The sequence below is a fragment of the Balaenoptera ricei genome, chromosome 2 (assembly GCF_028023285.1).
Source record: "Balaenoptera ricei isolate mBalRic1 chromosome 2, mBalRic1.hap2, whole genome shotgun sequence".
NCBI classification, from domain to species: domain Eukaryota; kingdom Metazoa; phylum Chordata; class Mammalia; order Artiodactyla; family Balaenopteridae; genus Balaenoptera; species Balaenoptera ricei.
Window position 1 is genome coordinate 38,892,590 of NC_082640.1, and position 27,928 is coordinate 38,920,517.

At 42.1% G+C, this 27,928-nt stretch overlaps 1 protein-coding gene across 4 annotated transcripts in view; it reads right to left on the reverse strand.

Moving 5' to 3' along the window:
* ABHD2 (abhydrolase domain containing 2, acylglycerol lipase) overlaps window positions 1-27,928 on the reverse strand; it is a 107,263-nt gene that overhangs the window by 25,507 nt on the left and 53,828 nt on the right. For all 4 annotated transcript variants that reach the window (XM_059912505.1, XM_059912506.1, XM_059912508.1 and 1 more), the window contains 2 exons: window positions 20,859-21,034; window positions 17,741-17,908 (listed from right to left, as the gene is read on the reverse strand). In XM_059912505.1, the coding sequence (XP_059768488.1) occupies window positions 17,741-17,908; window positions 20,859-21,034 (344 nt within the window). The remainder of the gene's footprint in view (window positions 1-17,740; window positions 17,909-20,858; window positions 21,035-27,928) is intronic.

The window sequence follows — 27,928 nt, forward strand, 5'->3', positions numbered from 1 at the left end:
CGATTGAAAATATTCAGGAAAAATATCCCAGAAAGTTCCAAAAAAGCAAAACTTGAATTTGCCATGCACCAGCAACTATCTACATAGCATTTACATTGTATTAGGTATTATAAGTAATCTAGAGATGTTTTAAAGTATACAGGAGGATGTGCATAGGTTATACGCAAATATGCCATTTTATATATGGAACCTGAGCATCTGTGGATCTTGGTATCTGTGTGGACCCTGCAACCAGTCCCCTGAGGATACTGAGGGATGACTGTATGGGAGTGTGTGTGTATGTGTGTGTGTGTATGTGAGTGTGTGTGTGTGTGTGTGTGTGTAGAGAGAGACACATACATTCAGCCAGACAGGCAGACTTCTCTTTGGCTGCCTGCAGCGAAGTTCCCAGATGCCCCTCAGTATTAGAGGAAACATGGCATTAGTAGTGCCCATGAAGGAAGGGACCATGTATCAAATGCTTGTACAATGCTCCTTTAAAGATGGGTTGTGAGAAACCTATCTGGATACTCATGGAAATTAAAACAGATATTCAGGGTGTGCATGAGCACCTGTGTTTGCACACACAGGTAAACAAAAGCAAGAGCAATACTCTTTGGGATTAGCTTCTTAGGCTACAAAATAGGATGTTACACCCACATGTACAATGATTCATGGTGTCAAGAAAAGTACCAAGTGGATGTTATTTACAGGACTGCCTTGTCAATGTGGGGAAGGGAAGGAGAGACAAACTTCAGTCCAGAGGGACGGCCAAGATGTGTTGTGGGATTAGGATAAAATGTTCTTGGTGACGTAGGGACAGGTGCCGTGGGAGACAGACCCATTCAGAAACATACAGAGGAGACTTCTGAACGGAGAGGGTGTTTGGGCCCAGTCTGCCCAGGAGGGATGATGTCTACTGGTGTCCCCTTGGGAAGTTGGTGAAGTCATGTTATGTTTCCGCAGCTTTGCGAAGAGGAGGAGGTTAGTGGCCATGCAAATGAAGGGGTTCATCACATCCTTCTAAGGCCCAGCCCCAGACTCAGCAAGGAGACAACTTAAAAGAAAACCTAACAGGGAAAGTGAGGGACTTTGCCAAGAGGCATGTACGAGACAGACCAGCATGAAGACAGTATGGATTTTGTTCGTTGAAAAAAAAAAAATGAAAACAGACTTCTTCCACATCTTCCTGCTTATCAAAGCCAGCTCAGAGGGCTGGACATCCCTAAGAGAGTTGGACGGCTCCTCTCCTAACCCACAAACCCTGAGGGACACGACCTTCTGAGCCGGGACAAGCTCCCCCTTGGATCTGTCTTCCTCTTAACAGTGGAAGGCCAGCACAACCCCATGCAGGAGTTCTCAGCCCACGGGGTACCTAGAATCACCTGGAGAGGGTGTTAGAAACAGGTATTCCTGGGCTTCACCCCTAAAGAAGCTTATTCAGTAAGATGGTGGCCAGGCCCAGGAATCTGCATTAAATGTTTTTTTCTTTGAGTTGGTTATTCATGCACATGGCACAAAATTCAAATGACATAAAAGATGTGGTAAAAGGTACTTTCCTACACTCTTTTAAAAAATACCAGTGGCAGCACACATATTGCTTAGCGCTGTTGTTGTTTTTTTTAACAATATGTTTCGGAAGCCATTGTGTAACAATACACATAAAGCTGCCTTCTTTTTTTTATTTTTAATGAGGTATAACATACACCCAGGAAAGTGCACAGTCGATGAATCTATGCATTTACACCCATACAACCACTGTGCAGATCAAGACGGAAAATATTCCCGACACTCCTAGAGGCCCCCTCGCGCCTCTTTCCAGACAAGATCCCCCAGACTTTGACTAATGATCACAATTTGAAAGTGTTCGGAGCTCCTGAGGCTTGGAAGGTGGCAAAAGATGCTTATGACTAGGGGAAAAACTGGGGGCCAAGAGCTGCTCCCTCCCAACATGGAAAGACCCAGGCGTCACCCTGAAAAGGAAGTACGTCTCTCTCTCCGTTGAGATATAAGAGATCAAGCCTCCTATTTTTCTCCCTCCTGCACCCAGCAGAGGCTGGGGCACCTTGCAGCCCTTCAATAAATAGCTGATGAATTGAGCGCATTCTGAAGGCCTCCGATGGGTCCTGGTGACAGCCTCCTGGAGCAACAAAAAGCTGGTCCAGAGGGAACCCTGACTCTTAACTTAGGAATTTGAAACGTCAGACTTTTGTCCCCACCTAGGTCATTTATTCAAGTTTCTCTTTTTAAAAAGGTAGCAATAGAAGGAATGTTATATCTCTAGGAAACGCTAGGTTTAAAATGGGGAGATGTGATGTAAAAGAGGGGGGAGTCCTCAGACACACTCAGCTGATATCACGGCTGCTCAGGCATGCAACAAATAAAGAATTCAGAAATCCTGTTAGAGATATTTGTTCACCTCTCTTAGGCCATAAGAGGCCTTAAAAACACAGCCTTAATGAGGCAGTCTGGCCCCATGGTTGAGTGAAAGAGCTCTGTGGTCACACTGTTTAGGGTAGGCCCCTTTAGTGGCCCCCAATGCTCTCAACTTCCCAATGATGACAAGCAAATCCTGGGGTACAAGGAAAATCTATACCTCTGGGCTCCCTGCTGGAGGCTCAGAGTCCACAGATACAGCATGGGGTCTGTGGCAATGGGTACTTTTAACAAATACTCCAAATGATTTTTATCCTGAGGGAACTTTGGAAAATACCTTGGGCAAGTTACCAAACCATTCTGGGTCTGTTTCTGCATCTGTAAAATGGAGGTAATAATGGTGAATACCTTACAGAGTTGGTTGCAGGACTGAGTAAAGTGATATAGGTAAAAGACTTAGACCAGGGCATAGTAAGTATTCAATGTTAACTATTATTATAACTGTTACTTCTCTTCTCTTTTAAAAATATTATTTAAGTACACCCATGTTCATAGCAGCTTTATTCACAACAGCCAAAAGGTGGAAGCAACCCAAGTGTCCATCAACAGATGAATGGATAAACCAAATGTGGTACATGTATACAATGGAATATTATTCAGTCTTACAAAGGAAGGAAATTATGACACATGTTGCAAAATGGATGAATCTTGAGGACATTATGCCAAGTGAAAAAAGCCAGACACAAAAAGACAAATACTGTCGGATTCCACTTACATGAAGTACCAGGGGTAGTCAAATTCACAGAGACAGAAAGTAGAATGGTGGTTGCTAGGGGTTGGAGGGAGGGGGAATGGGGAGTTGTTGTTTAACGGGTACGGAGTTTTAATTTTGCAAGATGAGAAGTGTTCTGGAGATTGATTGCGCAGCAATGTGAATGCACTTAACACTACTGAACTGTACATTTAAAAATGATGAAAATGGTAAATTTTTGTGTATTTTACCACAATTTAAAAAAATCATTTAAACAAGGGATTGTAGCTTAACACTTGAAAAGGCCAATCTAGATTTCTAGATTTTTCTCCAAAGCAGTGTTCTGTGATCTGACTGCACATTAGAATTACCTGAGGATCTTGTAAAACAACAACAAATACTAATGCCTGGGCCCTCCCCAAACTAATTAAATCAGACTATCTGAGGGTAGGACCCGGGCATGGGTGTTCTTTTACGAGATCTCCAGGTGACTCCAAAGTGCAACCAGGGCTGAGAACCGCTGGTCTAGGGAACAAGGATCCCTTTGGCTCAGACCAATAGGAGAAAGCATTCTTTAAGGCATACTCCCACTTGGTCTCTGGGCCAGCCTTTTCAGACTTCCCTTTCCACTTGCAGTAAGCAACCTGCCCACATGGAGGCACTGCTCTGCCTTTTGGAAGCTTCTGAAGCAGGGCTGTTGCCCTGGTAGCTGCTTTCCAAATATTTCCTCAAAGCCAGGTTTCTGTAGTGGGTGAACCCCTGCTCAACCCAACCGGGAACCTCTACCGGGTCCATCAAACTCCTAACAAAAACAATCTTTAAAGCCCTAAATACACACAACTGATTTCTGGTAATCGTTCTTGTAGAGTGACTCAGAAAAGCTGCATTGAGGTTTAAATATTACTGCAAGAAAAATGCGCTAGCCCAGCGGTTCTCAAAGTGTGGTCCCTGGCCCAGCGGCATTAGCATTGCCTGGGAATTGTTCAAAATGCAAGTTCTTATGCCTCATGCCACCTACTGAATCAGAAACTCTAGGGGTGGGGTCTAAACAGAGGGCTCATTAAGACACAGATTGCTAGGTCCCACCTCCAGAATCTCTGATTCAGGAGGTCTGGGTGGGATGAGAATGTTCATTTCTAGCAAGTTCCCAGGCAATGTTGGTCCAGGGACCACACTTTGAGAACCCCTGTCTGAGTTGATAGGAAAGGTGGGTAAAATCTTCAATTTTCTGTTTCTTTTGCCTTTTGAAAGGGCGGTTCAGAGAGATGCTTCATGTCACTCACAGTTAAATAAATGCAAATTAAAACGACAATTCGCAATCCTTTTCCACTGCCCATATTAGAAAAGATCAACTTTGCCGATACCCAGCACTGGGGAGGGTGTGGGTACCAGGCCTGCTGGTCCATCCACTGATGTGGGAGTGGGCACTGGAATAGCCTTCAGAAGGCAATGTGGTAACATTTATTAATGCTTTTAAAAGGACAAACCTTTGGTCCTGCAATTCCACTTTGGGGGACTTTATACTGCAGATGTGTGCGAAGATATATGTGCAAGAATGTTTCCTGCAGCGCTGTTTGCAGCAGCAAAGGATTGGAAATAACCTAAATTTCCACCAGTAAGAGGACTAGTTAAATTGCTGTGAAAAAGAACGACGTAGAGTCCGGTCTGCTGATGTGGAATGACCCTGAGCCAGCTTACTGAGGGACCAAAACGAAAGTGGAGCAGTGGGATGGCACCATCTCCTGTGTGTACTTGTGTTTTTAAAGGGATTATATGTGTACACATATCTGATTGAATATTTGCTGAAAAACTATAGCAGTTATTATTATTATTATTATTATTATTTTTTTTTTTTTTTTTTGAAGAGGAGAACCAGGGACTAGGATGGAAGGAAGACATAGTTTGACTCATTGCTATATAGACTTTTGCACCATTTGAATGTTTTTCCTGTGTATAGACATTACTTTTTCAATAAAAGTCCAGCCAGTTAAAAAAATCTAGTAAAAATGAAGAATAATTTCTTAAAAAGATATTTAAATCTCCTTAGACCAGTTTCAACTATGCTAAATACACCCAACACATCCCTCATGCTGGGGCAGTGATGTGTGCAGCTTGTGATGGGGACATTATTTGCCTGTATAAGAAAAGGTACTAAGGGACTTACTGTCAATTGTTTCTACCACCATTTCCTTGGGATTCTGCCTTATTTTTTCATCCCTTGGCTAATTTTTTGTATCTTTAAGTTTTGTTCTACCATTGAGTGAGCCTCTGTATTAGACTATAAACGCCATCAAGCAAAGATACTCCTGGTGTTGTTCACCACTGTATCTGTGGGGCCAGGCACTCAGCGGGCACTCAGTCAGTATCATCTAAACGAATGGGAAGGAGGCACTACGTTCCGGGCCCTGTGCTAGGCCCTGTGAGTGAGTGGGAGCACCGGGCTTTGGACCCATGTCTAACCCCATAGCCCAAGTCCTTTGTCTTGTATCCCAAATCTACATAAGTAATTGCACGGCCAGGATTTATTTTTCAATTGTGAAAAGTCTTACTTTTTCACCATCTGATGCCTTTTGGACCTATCTATCTTTATCCAGGTTTGAGACTAATTATTTGAGACCTAGCGGAGATGTTCAGATGTCACTGGGGCAGTTACAAAACTTGGATTTTGTAACTCGGATTTGCTACACTACTGAGGAGCAATTACAGCTAATCACGTAGGCACTTTGGGAGCCTCAGTTTAATTAAATTCAAGCACTTCTGACCTGGATAAAAGGCCAGGTCTACATAATCCTAGACAAGCTGTTGGGTGTTTTGTGAAGAGCTGCCATCTCTCCCAGGCAAGGGAAAGGCAAGGACGTGGTGTCTGCCCAGCTCCAGGATCAGCCTGCTGGTAGATGCAGGGTCCTCCCGGGATCTCCACCTGATGTCAGTTACCAAACACCCTCAGTGTCTGGGAACCCCTCCCTGGGCTCTTTTATTAAGAGCTGCAGCTATCTGTTTTTTTAATACTAGGAGGATTTTAATGAGGTTCTATGTATTTAATCCTTAAAGGATTAGCACCAGTAACAAGATTTAGGTATATAATCTTTTTTTTTTTAATGTTTCTATAGCCCGCTTTTAAAAACATTTTAATCGTATTTAAGTGTACAGTTCAGTGGCACTAAGTACATTCACATTGTTGTGCAACTCTCACCATCATCCATCTCCCGAATTTTGCACCTTCCTAAACTGAAACTCTGTCCCCATTAAATAGTAACTCCCCATTCCCCCTCACCACCCCCGCCACTGACCCCGGCCCCTGGCATCTACCAATGTACTTTCAGACTCTATGAATTTGACTATTCTAGGTCCCTCGTATACGTGGAATCAAACACTATTTGTCTGCACCTAATGTATATTGGAATGTATTTTTAAGGTTAACTTAATATATGTCCTGCAAACAGATTATACCTTTTTTCCCCCCTGTGCTATACAGTAGGCCCTTATATAATCTTGCTGCAGCTTTTTAAGACAAGACGAAATAGGAGGCACTAACCTGGCCTTAGACAGATGAGTACCACAGGCCTATGTTGGAAAAGCAAACTGCCAAGGACAGGAGAGACCTTCTTCTTGTACCTCCCATCTATTTCAAAAGCCATTTCCCCCAAAATGGCACTATCATGACTCAGTCGGCTCAAATACAAGGACCCAGAGACGTGGTCTTCCTTGTGGTTGGAGACTTTGAGTCATCTCTGTATTCTCCACGCCAGGCACATGGTGGGCGTGCCACTGATGGAGCTGGGTAAGAAGGAAGTTTGAATCATGCGGCATGAAAGCACACAGTATCAGCCAGCGTGACTGAGCAGGGGACGGGAAAGAAGAACCTAAATATCCTTCCCACTAAATTTAATCCAAGAGAGTGGTCAGCTAACAACACGGCTCGCTGGCGGACTGTTGGGGGCCTAGCAGCCCCTAGCATTTTCATAGTGAAGGTGTGTGAGTCATTTCTTAGAGCTGTGGGCAAGCTGCTGCAAAGCTGACTCACTCGGGAAGAAAACAGCTGTAGAAATAAAGTGAGAGCCCTCTTTGCCCACCATATTAATTTGCCTTGTCTTTATCTCTGAAACAAAGATTTTCGCAAATGAGTGCTTTTGGCTTTGTTTCCCGGGGTGCAGGATGCTGAAAACTGCCCTCTTCTGTCTGAGGGTTAAATATCCAGATCTCATCCTGAAAGCTCAGACCTGTCGACGCTCCTCCACAGTTCTGCTCGCAGTATTACTCCCCAGCATGTCCCCTAAACTCTGGGCCCCTCCTTGGGCCCCCTCTCAAAGCTCGGTGACTCTCAGCAGATGGTCTTGTCAGATGTTTTACTAAGATGCTTGAGCTTCTGCAAATTCACTGCCTTCGCTTCCCCATTCTCCCTCTCTCTTCACCCACCTCCCCTCCCTCCTCCCTTCCCACAGTGTCCTTCTGCCATTATAACACTCGACTGCTTCAGAGGCAACACAGTTCCTGGTTGTCATCTGGAATCATGAATACGATTCAAAATGGAGTCTGCATCACAGATGTACAGAACAAACGTATGGACACCAAGGGGGGAAAGTGGCGGTTGGGGGTGGTGGTGGTGGGATGAACTGGGAGATTGGGATTGACATATCTACACTAATATGTATAAAATACATAGCTAATAAGAACCTGCTGTATAAAAAATAAATTAAATAAAATTCAAAAAAAAACCCAAAATGGAGTCTGCATCAATTAAAATGGTAGACATGAAAAGCTCACAGAAACATTTATGTTCATGATCTAATCAAATATCTTCAGCTAGATTGAGCAGTTACTTCTACTTCTAACAAAGTAGAAGTTTCTTAAAAATCACTGTCTGCAACTCTTTGTGGCAAAATGTCTTGGATCATGGGTGATCTCTACAGTGTGCTGTATAGCAGGGTGACCATACACCTTAGTTTGCCTGAGAGAGTCCTGGAGTTTGTCTGTTATTCTGATGCAGTTATTAGTAAGGTCCTTTTTCACTCTCAAAAGTGACCCAGTTGGGTTGCTAAATTATATGGTGACCCCAGGGTACCGGGCTTCCCTCCCTTCTAAGATGGAAATGCTGTCCCCTAAGCAAGGCAAAATTTTCTGATCTTACATTGAGGTTCCAAAAGACAGTTTAAAAAACAAAAAAAATCCAGTATTAAACCCAATTGGACATTAGTGAGCTCCTCCTCCAAGCAACAGAAGATGATGCTGTGATTTCATGTACCTCTTCTCAGCTTGATGTCTAATGTAAGAAAGCCAAATGTTTAGAAATAAGGGAAGAGCCCACTTCACTGTTTAAACTCACAGGAAAAGGCAATTTAAATCGTTTGAGACCATTTTCAATGTCAAAATGTCCTAGGTTGGTGTTCGGTCATAAGTTCTTAGGAGGCTCATGATTCTAAGGGACTCAGTCACCTTATGGGGGCCAAGGCAAGGCTATTATTTTTATTCCTTTCATCTGATATAGAAAAGACTTTTTAAAAACCTTAAATTTTTTCTCTAATCAAGATCAAACTCATAGACCCTTTGTCACTTGGCTCTTAAGTTTCTGGTCATAAGACTTCAAGGTCAGTCTTAGAAATGGAGGTCAGAATAACCACAACTGGATCATTCTGGTTTTTAGTTCGTTTCCTTGGCTGGTGGACTTTATCCAGCTCTACTTTGCTCTGAATATGAACACTGGACTGCTGGGATAAGGCATTTAGCCAAAGACAAAGATGGAGCAGAATATTTCCTGAATTTACTGGCCCCCTGCAGCATCATTGACAACATTACTCACATTCCTAACACTGTCTAGGTTAGAAAATCAATTAAGTCAACTGTTCACTACCGCAGTGTTCCAATTAAAGATTAGGCTCTGTATGATGAATACACTTCAAAAAAATCTTCAAGACTTCTATGCTTTCCTTCATTTTCAAGTGTTACTCATTGATCTCATCCAGAAGATAGGGTTATGGACCCCCGTTCTGTTCCAGCAAAGTATCGTATTTAAATAAGAAATTTAAAAGACTGATAAATTCTACCCTTGTGGGTTCTACTAGTCATCCTAACAGTTTCACATTTTGTCTTTGGTCAGATCGGATAATGTCATGTAATTCATCAAAAGGGAAATCTTTAATATCTGCTGGTTAAAAAAAAAAAAAATCTATGAACTATTCTGAGGTAAGTGGTGAGGAATTTTTTTAAAGAATGAAAATAATTTTTAGAAAGTTAGAATATAGCTAATAAACATGTACTACAATAAAAACAACTTGCCAGTACTGATTTTGAATATAGAAGCCAGTAACAATGAGCTGGAGGTGTGTGACCACCCCCACTACCCCGGGCCTGGGCCCACCAGATTGGGCAAGGAGCCAATACTGAAGGTTACGAAGCTCGAAAGCAAGCACTGCACCCTTCAAAATAACCACCGGGGCCTTGCCATCCCTGTAAAAAGAGTCATAACTCAGACCAAGCTCAAAACAGAAATTTATGCTCAACGAGCACTGCTTCTCAAATTGGCCCTTATGACAGTTCACAGGCAGTCAACTGTTTGAAGCCGACATAGAGGCTAGGCCATTTAACTGTTCAAGTAAACTTTCGCCTTTTCTCCTCTAAATGGGCTCACAGAAAACACAAAGTAAGAGTGAAGGACTAATAAAGACAATAATCATTGGCATTTACTGGTATTTGCTGGGCCTCATGCTGTGTACTTTTATATTAATGCTAACTTCCCCAACTGCGGAATTCAAATTCCCATCTGTTGGACTCTGAAACACTGCCTTTTCCTTATGCAGGCATTTCCTGAGCAACTCTCTCTAAGTGATACACTAGATGCAGGAGATTAACAAGAACATAATATAAAAATTGAATATTAAAATCTGGCCCCTGTCCTTAAAAAGGTTGCTGTTGGTAAATATTCTTTTTGGACAAGCCCAGCCAGTAAGTGCAGACTGATTGGGACTATTTCCCCCCCTTCCCTCGATGGTGAGCTGTTCTTCACTAGAATGGGAGCTTCAGAAAAGCAGGGACTTGAATTCCCGCCTGTACTCTCATCACAGGGTCTGGCCTCATGAATGTCTGTAGGATATGAGATAAACTAAAACCAGAGCCCAAACCCATCAGGCCTGTTTCTGTGGCTCTGAGAAGCTCCTGGCTGCTCTTTTGCCTTAAACCTAAAATGTATCCGACGGAACTATTTCCTTACTCCTTAGAAATATCAGCAGGATGCAGTCCCTTACATGGAAAGGCTATGTAGCCTGTTGTTCAAAAGCGTGGACTCCAGGACTAGACTGCCTGGGATAGAAACCTGGATCACCCACTCATCAGCTTTGTGATCTGGAGCAAGTTACTTAATCTTTTTTAAAAAAATTTTTATTGGAGTATAGTTGATTTACAATGTTGTGTTAGTTTCAGGTGTATACAGCAAAGTGAATCAGTTATACATACACATATATCCACTCTTTTTTAGATTCTCTTTCCATCTAGGTCATTACAGTGTATTGAGTATTGAGTTCCCTGTGCTATACAGTACGTGCAAGTTACTCAACCTTGCCGGGCCTCAGTTTCTTCATCTGTAAAAGGGGGATGGCTGATTTAATATATCCTATAAAGTACTTAGAACAGTGCCTGGCACACAGCAAGTGCTATGTAAGCAAGAGCTACTAATAAAAACAGTAATGACCACTACCACCATAGTGGGGACAAACCTTTTTAATGCTCAACTATCTCCTTGCTCCCCTTTATTCTAATAAGCAATATCATAAATAGGAAATGAACACTACGACAGAGGTGGTACTGAGTTGAGATTAAGAATCATGCAGTTTGAATGCTGGTCCTACCACTTACTGGTTGTGTGACCCCAGGCAAGGTACTTAACCTCCCTGAGCCTGGGAAGTGGGGAAACTAACGCTTACCTCCGAGGCATCAGGAGGATTAAGGGAAGTAATACCTGTGCATGCTCAGCACATGCCTGGCACTGTTAGTGTGAGATAAATGGTAACTGCTGTCATGCAGGATTTTCCTTAATGAATTTATCTTTCAAAGGCAGCACGAAGGATTCATGTGATTCTAAGTCACCAGAATGTAAGGTTATCCATTTAGGAAATTCTTCTGTTCAAGAGATCTATTTTCAACAATTTCTAATCACATCAGCAAAGATGCCCAATAACAAGGGATTAGTGCTTACAGTGGTTTAGAACAGAGTTAGTTTGATAAGCGGGAAAAGGTCTTTTGCAATTTTCTCAGAAAGAGAGGTCTGGGGGGGTGGTGGGAAACAGGAAAAGAAGAATGAGGGCTTCATGCTGATGCCCTCTTTAGTTTGCTCCGGTCAAGATCACAGTTTCCAAAGGCCAGAAGAGTATCACAGTGACTGGAGGGCCTGCCATCTGCTCCAGAGCGACACAGTTTGCATAAGGACAGGTCACACAACCATAAGGCACACCTGTTTGAGACACGCTAGTCTGCACAACATCACCTTCCATCCACAAACTGTCATTTCGCACCCTTCCTCTCAGTCCTCATTCAGGCAACACCGACCTAGTGAGCACTTTCTATGGGCCAAGCAGGGTTCGAGGCCCTGGGGGGCTAGAACAGGAGCACAAAGACCCCGGGCACTTGTGGAGGGGAATTGGGGATGGAGAGACAGGAAATAAACATGTAAACAAATACACCATTTCACCAAACCATACATGCCTTGAAGAATGTGAAGAGGGGGATTAGACAGAGAATGACTGGGGGCGAGGGGAGTCTTGGAAGGGTTCTCCAAGAAGGTGCCATGTTGGTTGAGTCCTGCATGACAAGGTGAAACCTGGTGAGACAAGAAAAGGGCCCTCCACACAGAACTTGGGCAGACCTGAGGTCAGCAGGCCCCTCAGGCCAGTGCCTGGTGCCCACGTATGTTCTGGATGGGCTGTGCCATGTCCCAGGGATCAGGACCCCCTTCATGTCACATCCAGTTACCCCACATGGAAGAGGCTGACTTGATTGGGTCTATTAAAAGTGAAGGGAAGGAGGGACTTCCCTGGTGGCACAGTAGTTAAGAATTCGCCTGCCAATGCAGGGGACACAGGTTCGAGCCCTGGTCCGGGAAGATCCCACATGCCGCGGAGCAACTAAGCCCGTGCACCACAACTACTGAGCCTGCGCTCTACAGCCCACGAGCCACAACTACTGAAGCCCATGTGCTCTAGGGCCCGCATGCTGCAGCTACTGAAACCTGTGCACCTAGAGCCTGTACTCCACAACAAGAGAAGCCACCGCGATGAGAAGCCCACGCACTGCAACGAAGAGTAGCCCCCACTCGCCGCAACTAGAGAAAGCCCACGCACAGCAACGAAGACCCAACACAGCCAAAAAAAACAAAACAAAAAAAAAGTGAAGGGAAGGAGATTTAAAAGAGGCTTAAGAAACCTTTGAGACAACTGTAATATATGGGACCTGATTTAGATCCCGAATTGAGCAAACTGTAATTAAAAAGGAAAATAACAAAGAAAGAAGTTAGCTGGGGAAACTGAACTGCTATGAAGGAATACTGTTAAAGTTTTAGGTGTGATGATGGTACTGTGCTATGTTTATGTTATGGACTGAATTGTGTCCTCCCCAAATTCATACGTAGAAGTCCTAAGCCCCAGTACCTCAGAATATGACTGTATTTGGAGACAGGGCTTCTGGAGAGGTAATTAAGTTAAAATGGGGTCATTAGGGTGGGCCCTAACCCAATATAATTGGTGTCCTTATAAGAAAAGGAGATTAGGACACAGACAGAGACACAGACATGGACACACAGAGAGACAGCCATCTATAAACCAAGGAGAGAAGTCTTTGCAAACCTGTCAACAGTTTGAACTTAGACTTCTAGACTCCAGAACTGTGAGAAAATACATTTCTTTAATTTAAGCCACCCAGACTATGGTATTTTGCTTTCGTAGCCCTAGCAAACTAAAACAGTTTACAGAGAGTCCATGTACCTTAGCATCACACACTGAAACAGTTACAGATGAGATGATAGGCTGTCTGGGACTTGCTCCAAAACAATCTTGGAAGGGGGATGCAGGAAAGGCGTGGTTTATGGATGAAATAAGATTGGCCAGAAGCTGAGTGCTTGTTGAGGTTGAGTGATGGGTACAGAGGGGTTTATTCTGAGTTTATTTTACTATTCTCTCTACTTTTCTATACTTTGAACATTTCTATAATAAAAAGGTAAAAGAAAAAAACTGAAGAGGAAACAAAGAATGTGTTAAGACCTACATCTGTGGCTCTCAGCCCGGGGCGGGGGGAACCTTACACTGGGGGCTGGCTCCCAGCCTTGGTATCTTTCAGAAGTTCCCCAGGGGAATTCTAATGTTGATAACCACTGAACTAGAAGTTCTTTATGGGAGAAATAAAGGAAGACTTGAAGGGAAGTTCCACATTCCTGGATGAGAAAACACTATAACAACGAACTTTTCCAAGTTAATTTATACAATAAAATTCCTATTCAAAAATTGTGATACAGTGTGCTAGAGTTCACCAAAATCTACTTTCTCTCTCTGGGAACAACACACCTCCCCCACCCGACTGAAGTTAGACTTGACCGTGTAATATGCTTTGACCAATAAATTGTGACCTCTACGGGTAATTCTCCAGATGGGGGCTGCTCCATGAGTCTGGGTGCTTGAGTGAGGATGGTGATGGGACATAGGACCCCCCCGGCCAAGCCAGGATGGATTTGTCACGTGAGGAAGACATAAATCTTTGTTTTTAAACCAGTGAGATTTGGGGGTTGTTTCCACAGCATAATCGAGTCCATCTTGACTGGTACAGAAACTCAACACAGAGCGTGACAAAATAATTCTAAAGTTCAACTGAAAAAATAAACACGCAGAGAGACAAAAGCACACGCTGAAGAAGCAATGGGTCAGGGTGAATCCTATCAGATATTCGGCCATATCACAAAGCAACAGTAATTAAAAATGAATGATATTAGGTGTAGAAATAAAAGTCGACAAATATATTTATACTGAAGTATAGAAAGTCCATAAATAGGCAACTAGTCAATACAGGGCTAAGTGTGATGAAGATTTTTCAGTTCTAGCTTGCTAACAGTTGAGCTGCCTCACTTTACCAGTGAAAAGTAACAAACATAGGCTTTGCTCTAATGTATCAGGCCACCTTTGTTGAAGGATTGCTCCTTATTCACCAGTCCAGGGAAACATTTATTAAAAACCCATTCTTTTATTTTTTTTATTTTTATTTTTTAAAATTGCAGTATAGTTGATGTATGATATTATATAAATTACAAATGTACGGTATAGTGATTCACAATTTTTAAAGGTTATACTCCACTTATATTTATAAAATATTTGAAAATCCTCCATGTTGTACAATATATCCTTGTAGTTTTTTTTTTTTTTGGTCGTGCTGCACGGCCTGTGGGATCTTAGTTCCCCAACCAGGGATTGAACCCTCGTCCTTGGACTCCTGGACCACCAGGGAATTCCCCTTTATAGCTTATTTTATACCTAAGGTATAAAATAAGAGGTTTCTACCTCTTAATCCCCTATATTGCCCCTCCCCCATTCCCTCTCCCCACTGGTAACCACTAGTTTGTTCTCTATGTCTGTGAATCTGCTTCTTTTGTTGTTATATTCACTAGTTTGTTGTATTTTTTAGATTCCACATATAAGTGATATCATACACTACTTGTCTTTCTCTGTCTGACTTATTTCACTTAGCATAATGCCCTCCAAGTCCACCTGTGTTGTTGCAAACGGCAAAATTTCATTCTTTAAAAACCCATTCTTTTAAACTAAAGTCACATCAATAGCACTTAAGGAAGCACTAACGCCTTCTCTAAGCTACCAAAGACGTTTTTGTTTGGATTTCAAGTGCCTTAAGTTCTGGATTTTTGACCTCAGGTCACATTTCTTTGACCTTACTAACCGATGGTTAAACAATGCACTTCAACAGTTAAAAGATGTACTGATAAACAAAAGAACTAAATAGCACAGCTAGAAAAATCATCCATATCTTTAGGTACATGTCTTTCTGGAAAACTACTAAAATATAATAAACTATAGGAATTTATTTCTAAAAGTCTGATGAAACAAACAGTGACAACAACAAAAAAGGAAAGTTAAATTACTATGAAAGATGTGGGTGCTGAGCTCACCCTAGATGGACTCACTTCACCCCGCGGATTTTCCTTTCTCAAATTCTGCTCGCCAGCCCAGATGTGCCGCTCTCTTAAAAGGCAGCTGTAGGGCTGTTTACCCCACAGCCCCCATCTCTCTATTTTTGAGCTCCAACCCCTCCTCACCTTGAGGACCCGCTTCAAATGCTTTTTCTGGGAGGACCCTTCCTTCCACGTGTGACTCCTTGCCTACGGAGACAGGCTGGATTCTCCACCCTGCTGCTGCGCGCCCACCAGACGCTCTCAACTGGTGCACTCATCATACTGTATTGTAATTATTATTGATATTCCCATCTTCCCCTGCAGAACACGTCTTATTTATCTGGGCCACACAGAGCACTGCTAATCTCTCACTAGCATTAATGGATCTTCAAGTATTTGAATAAGTCGAACATTTCATAAGTGGATACTATATGTTAGGCACTCAATTGCCTGCTAAGTCCTTAGTAACCCATATTTAATTGAAAACTGTAACCCCCACTTTGCAGTTGAAGAACCTGAAACTGAGGTTAAGCAAATTCAAGGTAACACAGCTGGCCAGTGGCAGGGCTGGGGTAGCCTCTCTGTGACCACGTCCCACACTGAGCCGACTTGTACCTGCTCCTTTAGCCACCAGACTCCTTGACTTGTGTGCGAGTGTCCCCCAGTCTAGTCTCCTGTCTCTACAGCTCAGCACTCTGAGGGGCGGGGGCCTGGACTGCACAGGCCTAGCTCCTCTCCTAGCATTCTGGAGACTGGGGCGGCAAGATTCAGGCTCTTATTTTGGCTCTTCCACTTATGGGTTCTCTCCCTGCCCGAATTACCTAAACTCTCTGTGCTTCAGTCTCTCCATCCCAATTTCACTCACCGCCTCAAGGGCTGCTGTGGAGACGGAAGACATCACGTCCATGGGAAACGGCGGTACTGTGCTGGGCACACATTAAGTGTTCTCGCTGGCATTTCTTGTCTTGCTGGCACTTTGTGCTGTTAGGTAGCACTCCCGTCCCAGGCCCTGCGGCCAAGCCACACTTCCCCATCCTCTACTTGTGCACCCGAATTTGTATATCCAAGTATAGGACCTTATAATTGTTCTCCATTGTTTTCATTTTTGTTAGATACTGCCTGTTTCTGCCTTTTGATCCAAACCTGCCTCTCACTTACTCACTACTCCCCATGTGCCTGCGTTATGTGTAAATCTGGAGCTTCACCTGTATCTTCAAGCTACTGACCAAACTGCTGAACAGAAGGGAGGCTGTAAAATGGGTGTCTTTAGGTGGGAGTGCACACGGAGGAGCAGTGGGATGGGGAGCCCCCAGCCTGTCACAGAGCAGGTGCCCCCGCTCACGCTTCCTTACCCACCCTCACGTGCCACCAAGGGTGGAAAAAACTGGAGCAATATTACTTGAGGACAATCTGACAATATGTACAGACGTGCATAAAAAATGCTGACTCTGAAATTCTACTCCTGGAAATGTACTCCCAAGAAGACATTAAAGAGAAGAAAAAATTTCTATGCAAAAATATTTATAGCATCATTATTTAAAATGCTGAAAAACGTTAAATAACCTAAATGGCTACAAAGAGGAATGGTTAAATAAACTATAACAGGGTAATCACAGCAATGTGGCTCTTTAAAAAGATTAAATATAATGACTATGTATCTTTATGTTAGTGAATATAAAGTTATTTCAGTTAAGTTACCATAGATATACGCACTATGACTGCATCTAAATAAAAACTACGTGCACATAGATAAAAGAATGGGAAGATGAAGAAAGAGAAAATTAGTTATGGTGAGATTATAGATGTAATTTTCACTTGTTTCCCATGAAAACACCTTATAATTGATGTGGTTATAAACACCACAAATGTTGGTACATATACAGACACATATTTTAAGCGCTTATTATTTATGTGTGTTCAGTTAATCTGAAGGGAGAGTTAAATAAGATTTAAGAATGAGCGGTCCAGAACGCAGAACCTTACCTAACAAAGGACTTCGATGAAACGCAAGAAGCATTTGTCTAAATATGAGATCCAATTCCCGTCCTCAAGCAGCCTGAAACCCACTGAGTTGTTAATGTGCCAGACTCCCTTCCCACTAACATCCACATGCCTCATCACAACGCTGGCCTGCCAGTCACAAGAGTCCTGAGGAATGAGCGTCAGGAGGGCATACTGGTGAAGGGCATTTACTTACTGGCAGGGAGCGCTGTGCAAGACCTTCCCCTGTGAGCTTTAGTTTCTGCCTCTGAGATGGGCTGAGATAGGGGTTGTTCCAGTGCCCAGCTGAGAGGCTGATGTGGGGCATGGCTTCTCAAATGCCCAGTACATGTGGGCTGCTGTTACAATTGTGTGCCCCACCAGCTCTTGCAGATGGGCACAAATTCTAAACTTAGAAAAGTAAGGCAGAAGCAGAAGTAGCAGCACACTTGGAGTGGGAACAGAAATAAGGGGTTCTCCACTTGGCTGTGCCCCAAGCTTACCGTAGGTGAACATGCGTGGCGAGGTCAGTTCAATGTTGGGCAAGGCGCCCAGGTGGTTCAGCACGGCACACCGATAGCCATTTTTCTGGGCGTAGTCAACGAAGGTGCGGATGTACTGCTTCTCGCTGTGATTGGCAATTCCAGGGCAGATGACCATGGTAACATCATCTATATGGCAGAGGAGGAGATTCCGAGATAGCCAATAAATAGTGACATGATAAATGGTCACAACTACACTTCATTGGCTTAGCCAACAGTAGGAGAGAATTTAACATACATCTTGTCACTCATTTCTCTGGAAAAGAATATCTTTCCCTTCTAGCTGGAACTCTCTATATCAGTGCTTCTCAAATTATTTGTGGTGAAGGGTCAGTTTTTAAAAGTTCCAATCCATTATGGACAGATGCTTTTGAAAAATAAAATACAATCAAAATTAATTACTAGAAAAATGAAATGAAAAAATTCAAATCTCAATTTTTTAATTATTAGATTCAACGGATATAAAAATTACTCTGTCAAATTCTTATGCAAGTTTCCAAGCATTACTCTTAATTGCTATATGAAATTCTGTATGAATGAATGAATGAATGAATGGAAAAATAAAAAGCAGTGTTTGCATAGACCTCTTTGATCCAGCAATTTTACTTTCAGGTATTTATCTTACAGATACACTGTACATACACAAAACAATATATCTATAGTATAGATTGTAATAGCAAAAGACTGAATATAACATAAATGTCCAGAAATAGGGGTCTGCTTAAATAAATTTTTGCATATCCAAATGATGAAATATTATGTAGCCCTTAAAAATAATGAGACAACTTTACATACACTGATATGGCAAGCTCTCTAATATGTATTAAGTGGAAAAAGCAAGGTGCAGAAAAGGGTTATGATATGCTACTATTTGTTGGGGCGGAAATGACATCTATGTTTATAAACGCATCCACTAGCTCTAGAATCATACACAAGAATCCTAACAGTGGGTACCACTGTTAGGGTGGGAGAGAGACTTACACTTTTACTGTATACCCTTTAGTACCTTTTGAATATTCTATCATGAGCATGAACTACCTACTTAAAAATATGAATATGTGTTTTTCTTTAAAAGAAAAGTTGTGTTTGGGTTATTAAATCTAATCATAAATTTTCCTTCCAAAAGTTAAGATAAAAACAATTTTAAAATTCTTATGCAATATGCATAAAGAACCTTAAAATTTTTTATAAACCTTGACCTTGTAATTCCAATTCTTGGAATCTTGCCTTAAATTTTATGAGTAAGGATGCTTATCAAAGGATTATTGGAGAGCAACAAAATTATAAGCAAGCTAAATGCCCAAAAACAGAACGATTAAATTATGGTATGACCACATTGGAGACTATTAATCAGTCGTTAGACTTTTGTTATTGAAGACTTTTAGACTTTTAATGATATGGGGAAATATTTATATTATAATTTATAATATAATGTGTAGTAATTTAAATTTTAGAAAAACTTTGCATAGAACTGAAGGTAAATGGAATAAAATGTTAACAGTGGTATGCTGGGTGTGGGATTACAGATGATTATTTTCTTTTTTTTAAATGTTTCTACATTATCTACATTTTCTATGAATGAGTATTTATTCCTTTTGTTGTCAGGAAGAAATCATTAAAAAGGAAAAACCGCTGCTTTTCTTAGAGCGTTTCTTGGAAGCATTTCTGCCTTCCAGAGCCACCTTCGTCAATCCTTTCTGGGCACAGGGGTGATAGAAAGACACAGACAATCACAAAAAAGAATCAGTTTCGTCCTTTTCAACTTTCCACCTCAGTCCTAGAAGAGCAGGTTAAATTAAATTGCTTAAATTTTGTACTTTAATAGTAGAAGAAGTCAGAGCATTAGAAGCAAGGGAAAAAATATTTATTTCTCTACCGTTTAAAAAAAGTTTAAAAATATTTAAACTTTTTTTAAACGGTAGAGAAATAAATATTTGAAAGATCAGCTACAAGGCTTAGAAACACAATGTGAACTCCTAATCTATTCATTTATTCATTCCTTCTGTGACTGTTTATTCGACTCTGGGGATTCCTACATTCTAGCAGACAGATGATAAACAACTACGCAAATAAGCTCAGAGAGTGGCAGGTACCATGAAGAACCAGAGCAGGAAGGTGTGATGTGAAGGAAACACTAGTTAGAGGAGTCAGGGACCATCCCTCTGAGGTGACATTGGGGCTGAGAGCTAAGTGACAAAGAGGCAGTCATGTGAAGGTCTGGGACAAGCATTCCAGACAGAGGGAACATAAGCTAAGTTGTCACTAGCTACTCAGAGGTTCTAAGTGCTTTAAATAACTGAGAGCTATATTACATTTACTGGAACTTACCCCTAAATATTGACTGAGCTCCTGTAAAAAACTAGGTGCCTTTGAATACTACAGAACTCAAAAGACATGTCCTCTTCCAGTAGGAACAGCATTCAAAGGATGCAGCCATCTAACTCCACTTCCTCAGAAGTCCTCATTGTGAAGCTTTTTATGAATGTTTATTGTGCAGTCTGCACAGAGCAATGAGAGTTTTATCACCAGTAGAAACCGTGGTTGTTTCTGAGCTATAGGTGTCCCAGACCTCTGGAAACCTAACAGAGGGTATATGAGAGCCTTTGTTATCTGCTGTTGTCCAACAAACAAGACCAGCTACACTGCATCTCTAAGCTTCAGTTTCCTCATCAGTAAAGTAGGGATAATAAGGCACCGACTTCTTGGGGTTGTTGTGAGGATTAAATGAGATAATAGCATACATAAAGCCCTTAGAAGAGTCCAGCTTCTGTTGCTGTCATCAAACCAGAGGCCTGGTGCTGGGCTCCAAGTTCTTATACCAAGCTTTTCTATTTCACAAGAGGACTAAAAAACTGTATTCAACAATGCTTTCTGAAGAGCCCTACAGGGCGCCCGGCAAGCACATGCTGAAGCCAGTCCTTGCAGGTTGCTCCTAAGTGATGCACCTCAGCAGACTTCCTACAGGCCCCTGGATGCGATGGTAAGTATCAATGGCTCTAGCATTTATATCGAGGCTCCCTCACGAACTAGTGCCCCTTCCCTGAGTGATGGCCCAATCATATGACCTAAACTAGCTTACCTCCCACACAGTGCTCAGCCAAGGGCTCGAAGAGGTCAAAGGTCGAAGTGGCTCCGTCAGACATGGTGATGAACTTCCGGTGCCCATACGGGTGTGGTGACCTCACCCTTCCCATCTTCCCATACAAGGCTGTTTGGATGTGTCCACTTTTCCCCCAGATCAAAGGTGGAATATATCTAAGAAAGAAGGAGAGGAGAGGTCAATTTTCCCACACTCCTTGAATAATGCTCTAAAAAAAACTTTGGAGCAAGAGCTTTTCAACCTCTTTTTTTTTTCCTGACAAATTCTGTACACTAAGCACAAATATGAGATTTTTTAAACCTTATATCCATGCCATGATTTATCTCCTTTCCCCATTTATGCATCAGATTAGCTTTAGAAATCAACCAGGACTTGCTTTTATAGACAGATTTCAAATTTAAGGTGTTAATTAATTCAACACGGGTTATTTCCATAATGTAGAATAGAAAGAAAGCAACTAATACATTTTGAACACATGCTACTTGACAGGGTTAGCCTTATTATCAAATGAGCTAATGTATATAAAATAGCTAGCACGGCACCTATGCACACTAAATGCTCACTTCTTTGCCTTCCCCCAGTAAGGCAGGCCACAGCTGCAGGGTTACCCCATGAACCAAACCTGCTGCCTTGTTAAACTGGGAAGGGCTGCAAAGCCTCCTAAGAGTCTGTTGAGTGCCTTGTGCATGTATGTGTGTGTGCGTGTGTGTGTGTGTTGGGGGGCACATTGTATGCTCTGGAGAATGTGCTAGAAGGGCAGAGCAATGTAAATATTTGTTGGATTAATGAAGAATAAAGTCTTGTTAGCATAAGCAAGGCATGATACCACCCTAACAACTGTCCTTCGTGAAAACACAGTGACTCTGGTCCTTGGTAGGAAGTGCAAAAATCACAAACTAGTTAATCACTGGGAAAACAAGGTGTTCCAAGTTACAATTAAGAGATGATTATAGTTCACAACCACAGGGCAAGATGATCCCATTTACTGAAACTGCTATTGGTTTCTCTTCTTCAGCTTTGAGCCCAAGCTTGATGCATGAGCAGGATTTGTGTTCTGTATTAAACTAGAGACCTATAATATAAAATGGTAATGACATCAATCCTTCGCCTCTGTAGTGTATCACAGTGGTGAACATTTTATTAAGAATTTACCTTAACCTGCTTGCCGATTCGTGCCTATCATTTCTATCAGACCAGATGATCCCAGACCCTCTTCTTAAATTAAACCAGATTTACTCTCTGTTTTTGGCAATTCATTAAATCTACACAAATTTAAGAGAAGGGAAATCATCACCTTAAGCGAGCCAGTTCCCAGATAAGCTTCCTCTCTGGGGGCAGGGAGGAGAAGGAAGAGTATTTTTAAGACCTAAAGACATGAAACCACTTGCCAGCATCAACCACAGGTGCAAATCTCAGCGCAGAGCCCACGGCCTTTAGAAAGCAGGCAAAGGCATTTTTAAGAGATAAGTGGATTATGGCAGTAACAAAAAGCAAGCTTATAAAATCATGTCAATTGGACAGCTGAATACTATACAAGATTTAGATAACCGAATTTATAAAGGGTTTCAGACTACTAAGTTGGACAATAAACTGTGCACAGGGGGAGGGGAGTGGTCCAAGAAACCAAACTTCCGATTGTTCCTGGAGGAGAAGTTCGGAGAAAATTTTGTTTACGATATAAATTAAAAACAGAAATGTGCTGAGGTTAAAAATGTCAGAAGAATGGGTTAAATTTCATCTACTTAGCCTCTGATCTCATTTAGAATATAATATAATCATAGAAAAGATGACAAAAGCATAAAATTTCCTTTTGGCTAGTCAGATTTCCTGTATAATCGTGACACAGGTGATCATCCTGACGCCATGCTCCAGATTCAAGGTCCTGTCACCGCCTCTGAATCTTGGCAATTGCCCCCCAAGTGGCCTCTCAGCCTCTAGTCTTGTTCCCATCGACTCTGGCATCCCCCCACCAGTGGAGGGATAACTAACACACAAATCTGGCCACGGCCCTCCGTTGCTTGAGTCCTAGTAGCTCGGCTTAGGAGGTGCCACCTTGGCGCCTGCTTACCTCTTTTGCCTAAGTTCCAAAAAACCTGAACCACCGTCCACTCAAGAGTCACTTCTAATCAGGTTTTTGGGGAGCTCCCTGCCTCTGTGTCCCCTGGCAAAGCACCCTGCACACCCCAGCACCCACGAGGCTTGATTAAAATACACCCTTTTCAAGCACACTCCTCCCTGCCACCTGCAGGGCCTGGGCTCATTCTCCTTTGTGTCTATCCTCAGGACACTCGAAACACACGAAGCACGTAGGGAGGACTTGAGGATGAACAGAATACAGACCCACTTAGTAAATCTGAAAAGACAAAGATATGCTTAAAAAATCGTATGCGTCAGGATGATGCGAACTTGACTGTGGCATGATTGGTGTTTGGCTGTTGTTCTCTTTCCAGGCTACATAGCACCATTCTCAGACTGGGCTGGGATGAAATTCTCAAGCTGTTCCTGTGTGTGTGCATGCGAGCGTGCATGGTGTGTGAACAAGTGACTCTGCCTGGGACTTTCTCAGTTCAGTGTAAGGTCACTTGTGCACAGTGGAAGTTTCACTGTCTATAATTTTATGACAATACCACCTACTGATAAAACACTTTTTAATTAGCATCACGGTAACCCAACACCAGGGCTTACAAAATTGAGTTTTTGCATAGCATTTACTGTGGTGGAGCTTTATTGTGTTTTTGTTTGTTTGTTCGTTTGTCTTCATAACCGATCCACAGATCATAGGAAAAACATTAAGAAAGTAAAAACCAGAATAGGTGCCTAGTCACGTGGTTCAGTTCAGGGAAGAAATCTGGACCAAAACAACAGAATATTTTGAAATGTATATAAATATGGAAACATTTAATTTTTAAAATTTATTTATTTTTGGCTGCCTTGGGTCTTCGTTGCTGTGTGCGGGCTTTCTCTGGTTGCGGCGAGTGTGGGCTGCTCTTCGTTGCGGTACGGGGGCTTCTCACTGCGGTGGCGTCTCTTGTTGCGGAGCACGGGCTCTAGGCGTGCAGGCTTCAGTAGCTGTAGCACGTGGGCTCAGTAGTTGTGGCTCACGGGCTCTAGAGCGCAGGCTCAGTAGTTGTGGCGCACGAGCTTAGTTGCTCCGCGGCATGTGGGATCTTCCCAGACCAAGGCTCGAAGCTGTGTCCCCTGCATTGGCAGGCGGATTCTTAACCACTGCGCCACCAGGGAAGTCCCTGGAAACATTTAAGAGATGTTGCTGAAATGGTACATGGAGGAATATGTTTTACTCTAACTACCTATGGGGTAGTTTGTCTGAAAATATAGCTGCCAAATAATTCCACCTATTCCTGCCCCCACAAGCCATTCTTCCCATCAGGAGCTAGATTCCTCCCCCCGCCCCCCATGAATCTAGGCTGGCCTGTGACTTGTCTGGTCTGGTAGGACGTGGTGGGAGGCCTGCTGTGCAGATCTGGGCCTGGCCCTTCAGAAGCCTAGCAGCTTCTGCCTGTATAATACCTCCTCGGAAGTCTGGTGCTATGCTATAAAGAAGCCAGGCCTTGACTACCCAGTGATGAGGGAAATACGGAGGGGGGCTAGAGGATGAGAAATAAAACCAAGAACTGTGTGCATTTTAAATTTTATAGCACCACCGAACTGCCTCCCAAAAGAGAGGGACCAATTTACATTCCCACCAATTGTGTATGAAAGTACCTATCTTCCTCACCCTCATCAATGATTGGTGTTTTGGCTACTTTGATAGGCAAAAAATAGGTATTACATTTCAATTTGTGTTTCTTAAGGTTGATCCAATATATGGCAAAAAAAAATTTCTTACTTGAATTTGCATTTCCTTGATTCATGTGTTTATTAGCAATTTGTACTTCTTTTCTGTGAATTGTCTGTTCATATCCTTTGTCCATTTTTCTATTATAGTTTTCTTTTTCCTTTTTTATTTTTATCACTCCTACATTAAGTCATTATATATTATATTTTGCAAGGGTTTTCTCCAGTCTATTGTATATTTTAATTTTATTTTTCATCTTATATAGCTTTTTATATTTTGTGGTTAAATTTGTTAATTTTTTCTGTTAAAACCTTTGTGTTTTGCATTTTGCTTTAAAAGGAGCTATTCCAACACCCAATTATAAATATACTCACCAATATTTCCTTCTATTATTTCTCTAGTTTTAAAAAATGTATTACCCTGAAGTCCACTTATTTTTGAAAATGATGCGAAGATCTAATTCATTTTTTCCTGACAGTTAGCTAATTGTCCTTACACCATAAATGGCCCATCCTTTCCTTACTGATTTCAACGGTCATTTTAAATATATACCAAGTTCTCAATTAAATATTTGGATTTGTTTCTGCATTTTCTATTCTGGTTCAGCTATTTCTTTGTCTATTCTTGTGCCAATATGGTACCACTTTAATTAATATAGCTTTATGGAATATTTTGAGAGTTGATAGTGCAGGCCTACTTCACTCTACTTTTTCAAAATTTTCTTGGCAGACTTTTGGCATTTTAGTTTCCAGATTAACTATAGGATTAGCTTGTTCTATGAAAAATTAGGGGTTTTTAAATTGGAAACACACCAAACATATACTACTTTGGGAAGAATTGACATCTTTACAGTTTCGACTTGTCCCATTCAAAAACATGGTGTGAGGGGCTTCCCTGGTGGTCCAGTGGTTAAGACTCCACGCTTCCAATGTAGGGTTCGATCCCTGGTTGGGGAACTAAGATCCCACATGCCACGCAGCACGGCCAAAAGATAAAAAAACAAACATGGTGTATCTCTCCATTATTCAGGTATTTATGCCCTATGGTAAAACTTTATGGCTTGCTTCACGTTTCAGTACTCATTTTTTACTACACTAATTTGCATGCATTTCTACATTTAAAAAAGCTATTCTTAGAGTTAGCATCTGGGCATGTTTTACTAACTCCCAGAAAGCAGAAGTGATGTCTTCTACTTCTTTAATTATCTAGATGGTATTTTGTCCAATGTCATGCTGTGGTCAGTGGTTACTGAATCCTGCTACTAAGAAAGAAGCTAGAAGATCACAACAAAATCTAGAGGCCAGCATGTCTTTATCTTCTGAACCTACTTATAATCAACATCTGGCTATGCTAACGGAATTGCCCAAAGGGAAAGACCACAAGGGAAAATCTGGACCTCCCTCCCTCCCACATCCCTCCAGACATGCACACACACACACACACACACACACACACACACATACATACATGCTGCCTTTCAGCAGATGGAGTTCACATGAGCAAGGACAGATGGTTGCTGGGCTGTTTATAAGACAGTTGAAAAAAAAGCCGACTAATGCTCATCTTCGCCCTAAATCTGTGGATGACCAATTCTTCCTTATGGGACTTGGGTCCCTTGGTTGTAGATCAAACCACTTTATAGCTATGGGACCCAGACTTACCCGTTATTCCCTTTGATCCTCTCCAGTACCTCTCTACCAAATCGGCCCAAGGCCTGGCACACAGTAGGTGTTTAGGATATGTTGTCTGAGGTTGAGCCCCCCCCGCCGACTTCCGGCAAGTCCTTCCCAGTGAACCAAATGCCCATCAGCTGCTACTCCTTGGCATTTTAAGTTTGTATCAAACAGGCTGCTTTGGTTAAAGCAACAAAACCCAAATCCGACTAACTTAACTCCTCTTATACTACAGGGATGCTGGGGTGCTCACCAAATGGACGAGAGTCTGGAGAGCCAGGCTTGAAGAGCACAGGATCCAGGAAGGAAACCAGGGCGCTGCTCTAGCGATGTGCTCTTTACACAGTCAGCTGCATCACTGCCCCCCACCCGCCTGGAAAGAGTCAATGTCCCAGGAGTGAGGTGTCTAGAAGCAGGGAATTTCAGAGTGGGTGGGCAGGGCACCTTGATTTACTACCTGCATGCAGTGGGAGAGAGGAACTCCCCCAAAAGGAAATCTGTGTGCCCCTGGAGAGGAAGAATGGATGCTGGGCAGCCGAAAAGTGACAAATGTCCCCTAGAAGGTTTTTAGCTGGACATGTCTTTGGTTCAAGAGGCTTTTTCAGTGCCCCTGACACTCCACAGCCCCCATCAAATCACAGTATTCCCTCTTGTTCTTCCATAGTCTCCTCTTTCTTTCTGTCCCTGTTCCCCGAAACCTGGTCCCAACTCTTAGTATTTCACATCGTTCTCAAATGTATCTATTGATACTTTAAAGCCTCTTCAGAAAAGCTTCACCTATAACACAACATAGATCAGAAATAGGCAACCTACTTGCTCAAGCGTTTTTGTTTTTTTTTTCTCACACACCCATCTTTCTAAAAGCTAATTTCACCAAAAAAAAAAAAAAAAAAAAAAAAAAGAGTTTGTGTTATTTTCTTTAAAGGAGACATCTAGGAAAGTAGAGTTTTTATGACTCCTGGTCGATGATCTTTACTGGTCTCAGAGTAAAATAGTACATTTTATGCAGCCTATCATTTTGCCCTCACTATCTTTTTGAGTTAAAATTCACATAACATGGAATTAACCGTCTTAAAGTATACAATTCAGTGGCATTTAGTACATTAACAACATTGTGCAATAATCACCTTTACCTACTTTCAGAACATTTCATCACTCCACCAGGAAACCCTATATGTGTTAAGCAATCACTTCCCATTCTCCCCTTCCCCTAGCCCCGGGGAACCATTCATCTGCTTTCTGTCTCTATGGATTTACATATTCAGGATATTTCATGTACATGGAATCATAGAACATGTGACTTTTTGTCTTGTGATTTTTCACCTACATTACGTTTTCAGGGTTAATTCATGTTGTAGCCTGTGTCAGTACTTCATTCCTTTTTATTTCATTTCATGGATATACCACATTTTGTTTACCCATTCATTTGCTGATGGACACTTGGATTGCTTCCACCTCGTGGCTATTATGAAGAGTGCTGATATGAACGCTTGTGTACCAGTTTTTGATTGAATACCTGTTTCTAATTCTTTTGGGTATATACGAAGGAGTAGTATTTCTGGGTCATCTGGTAATTCCAT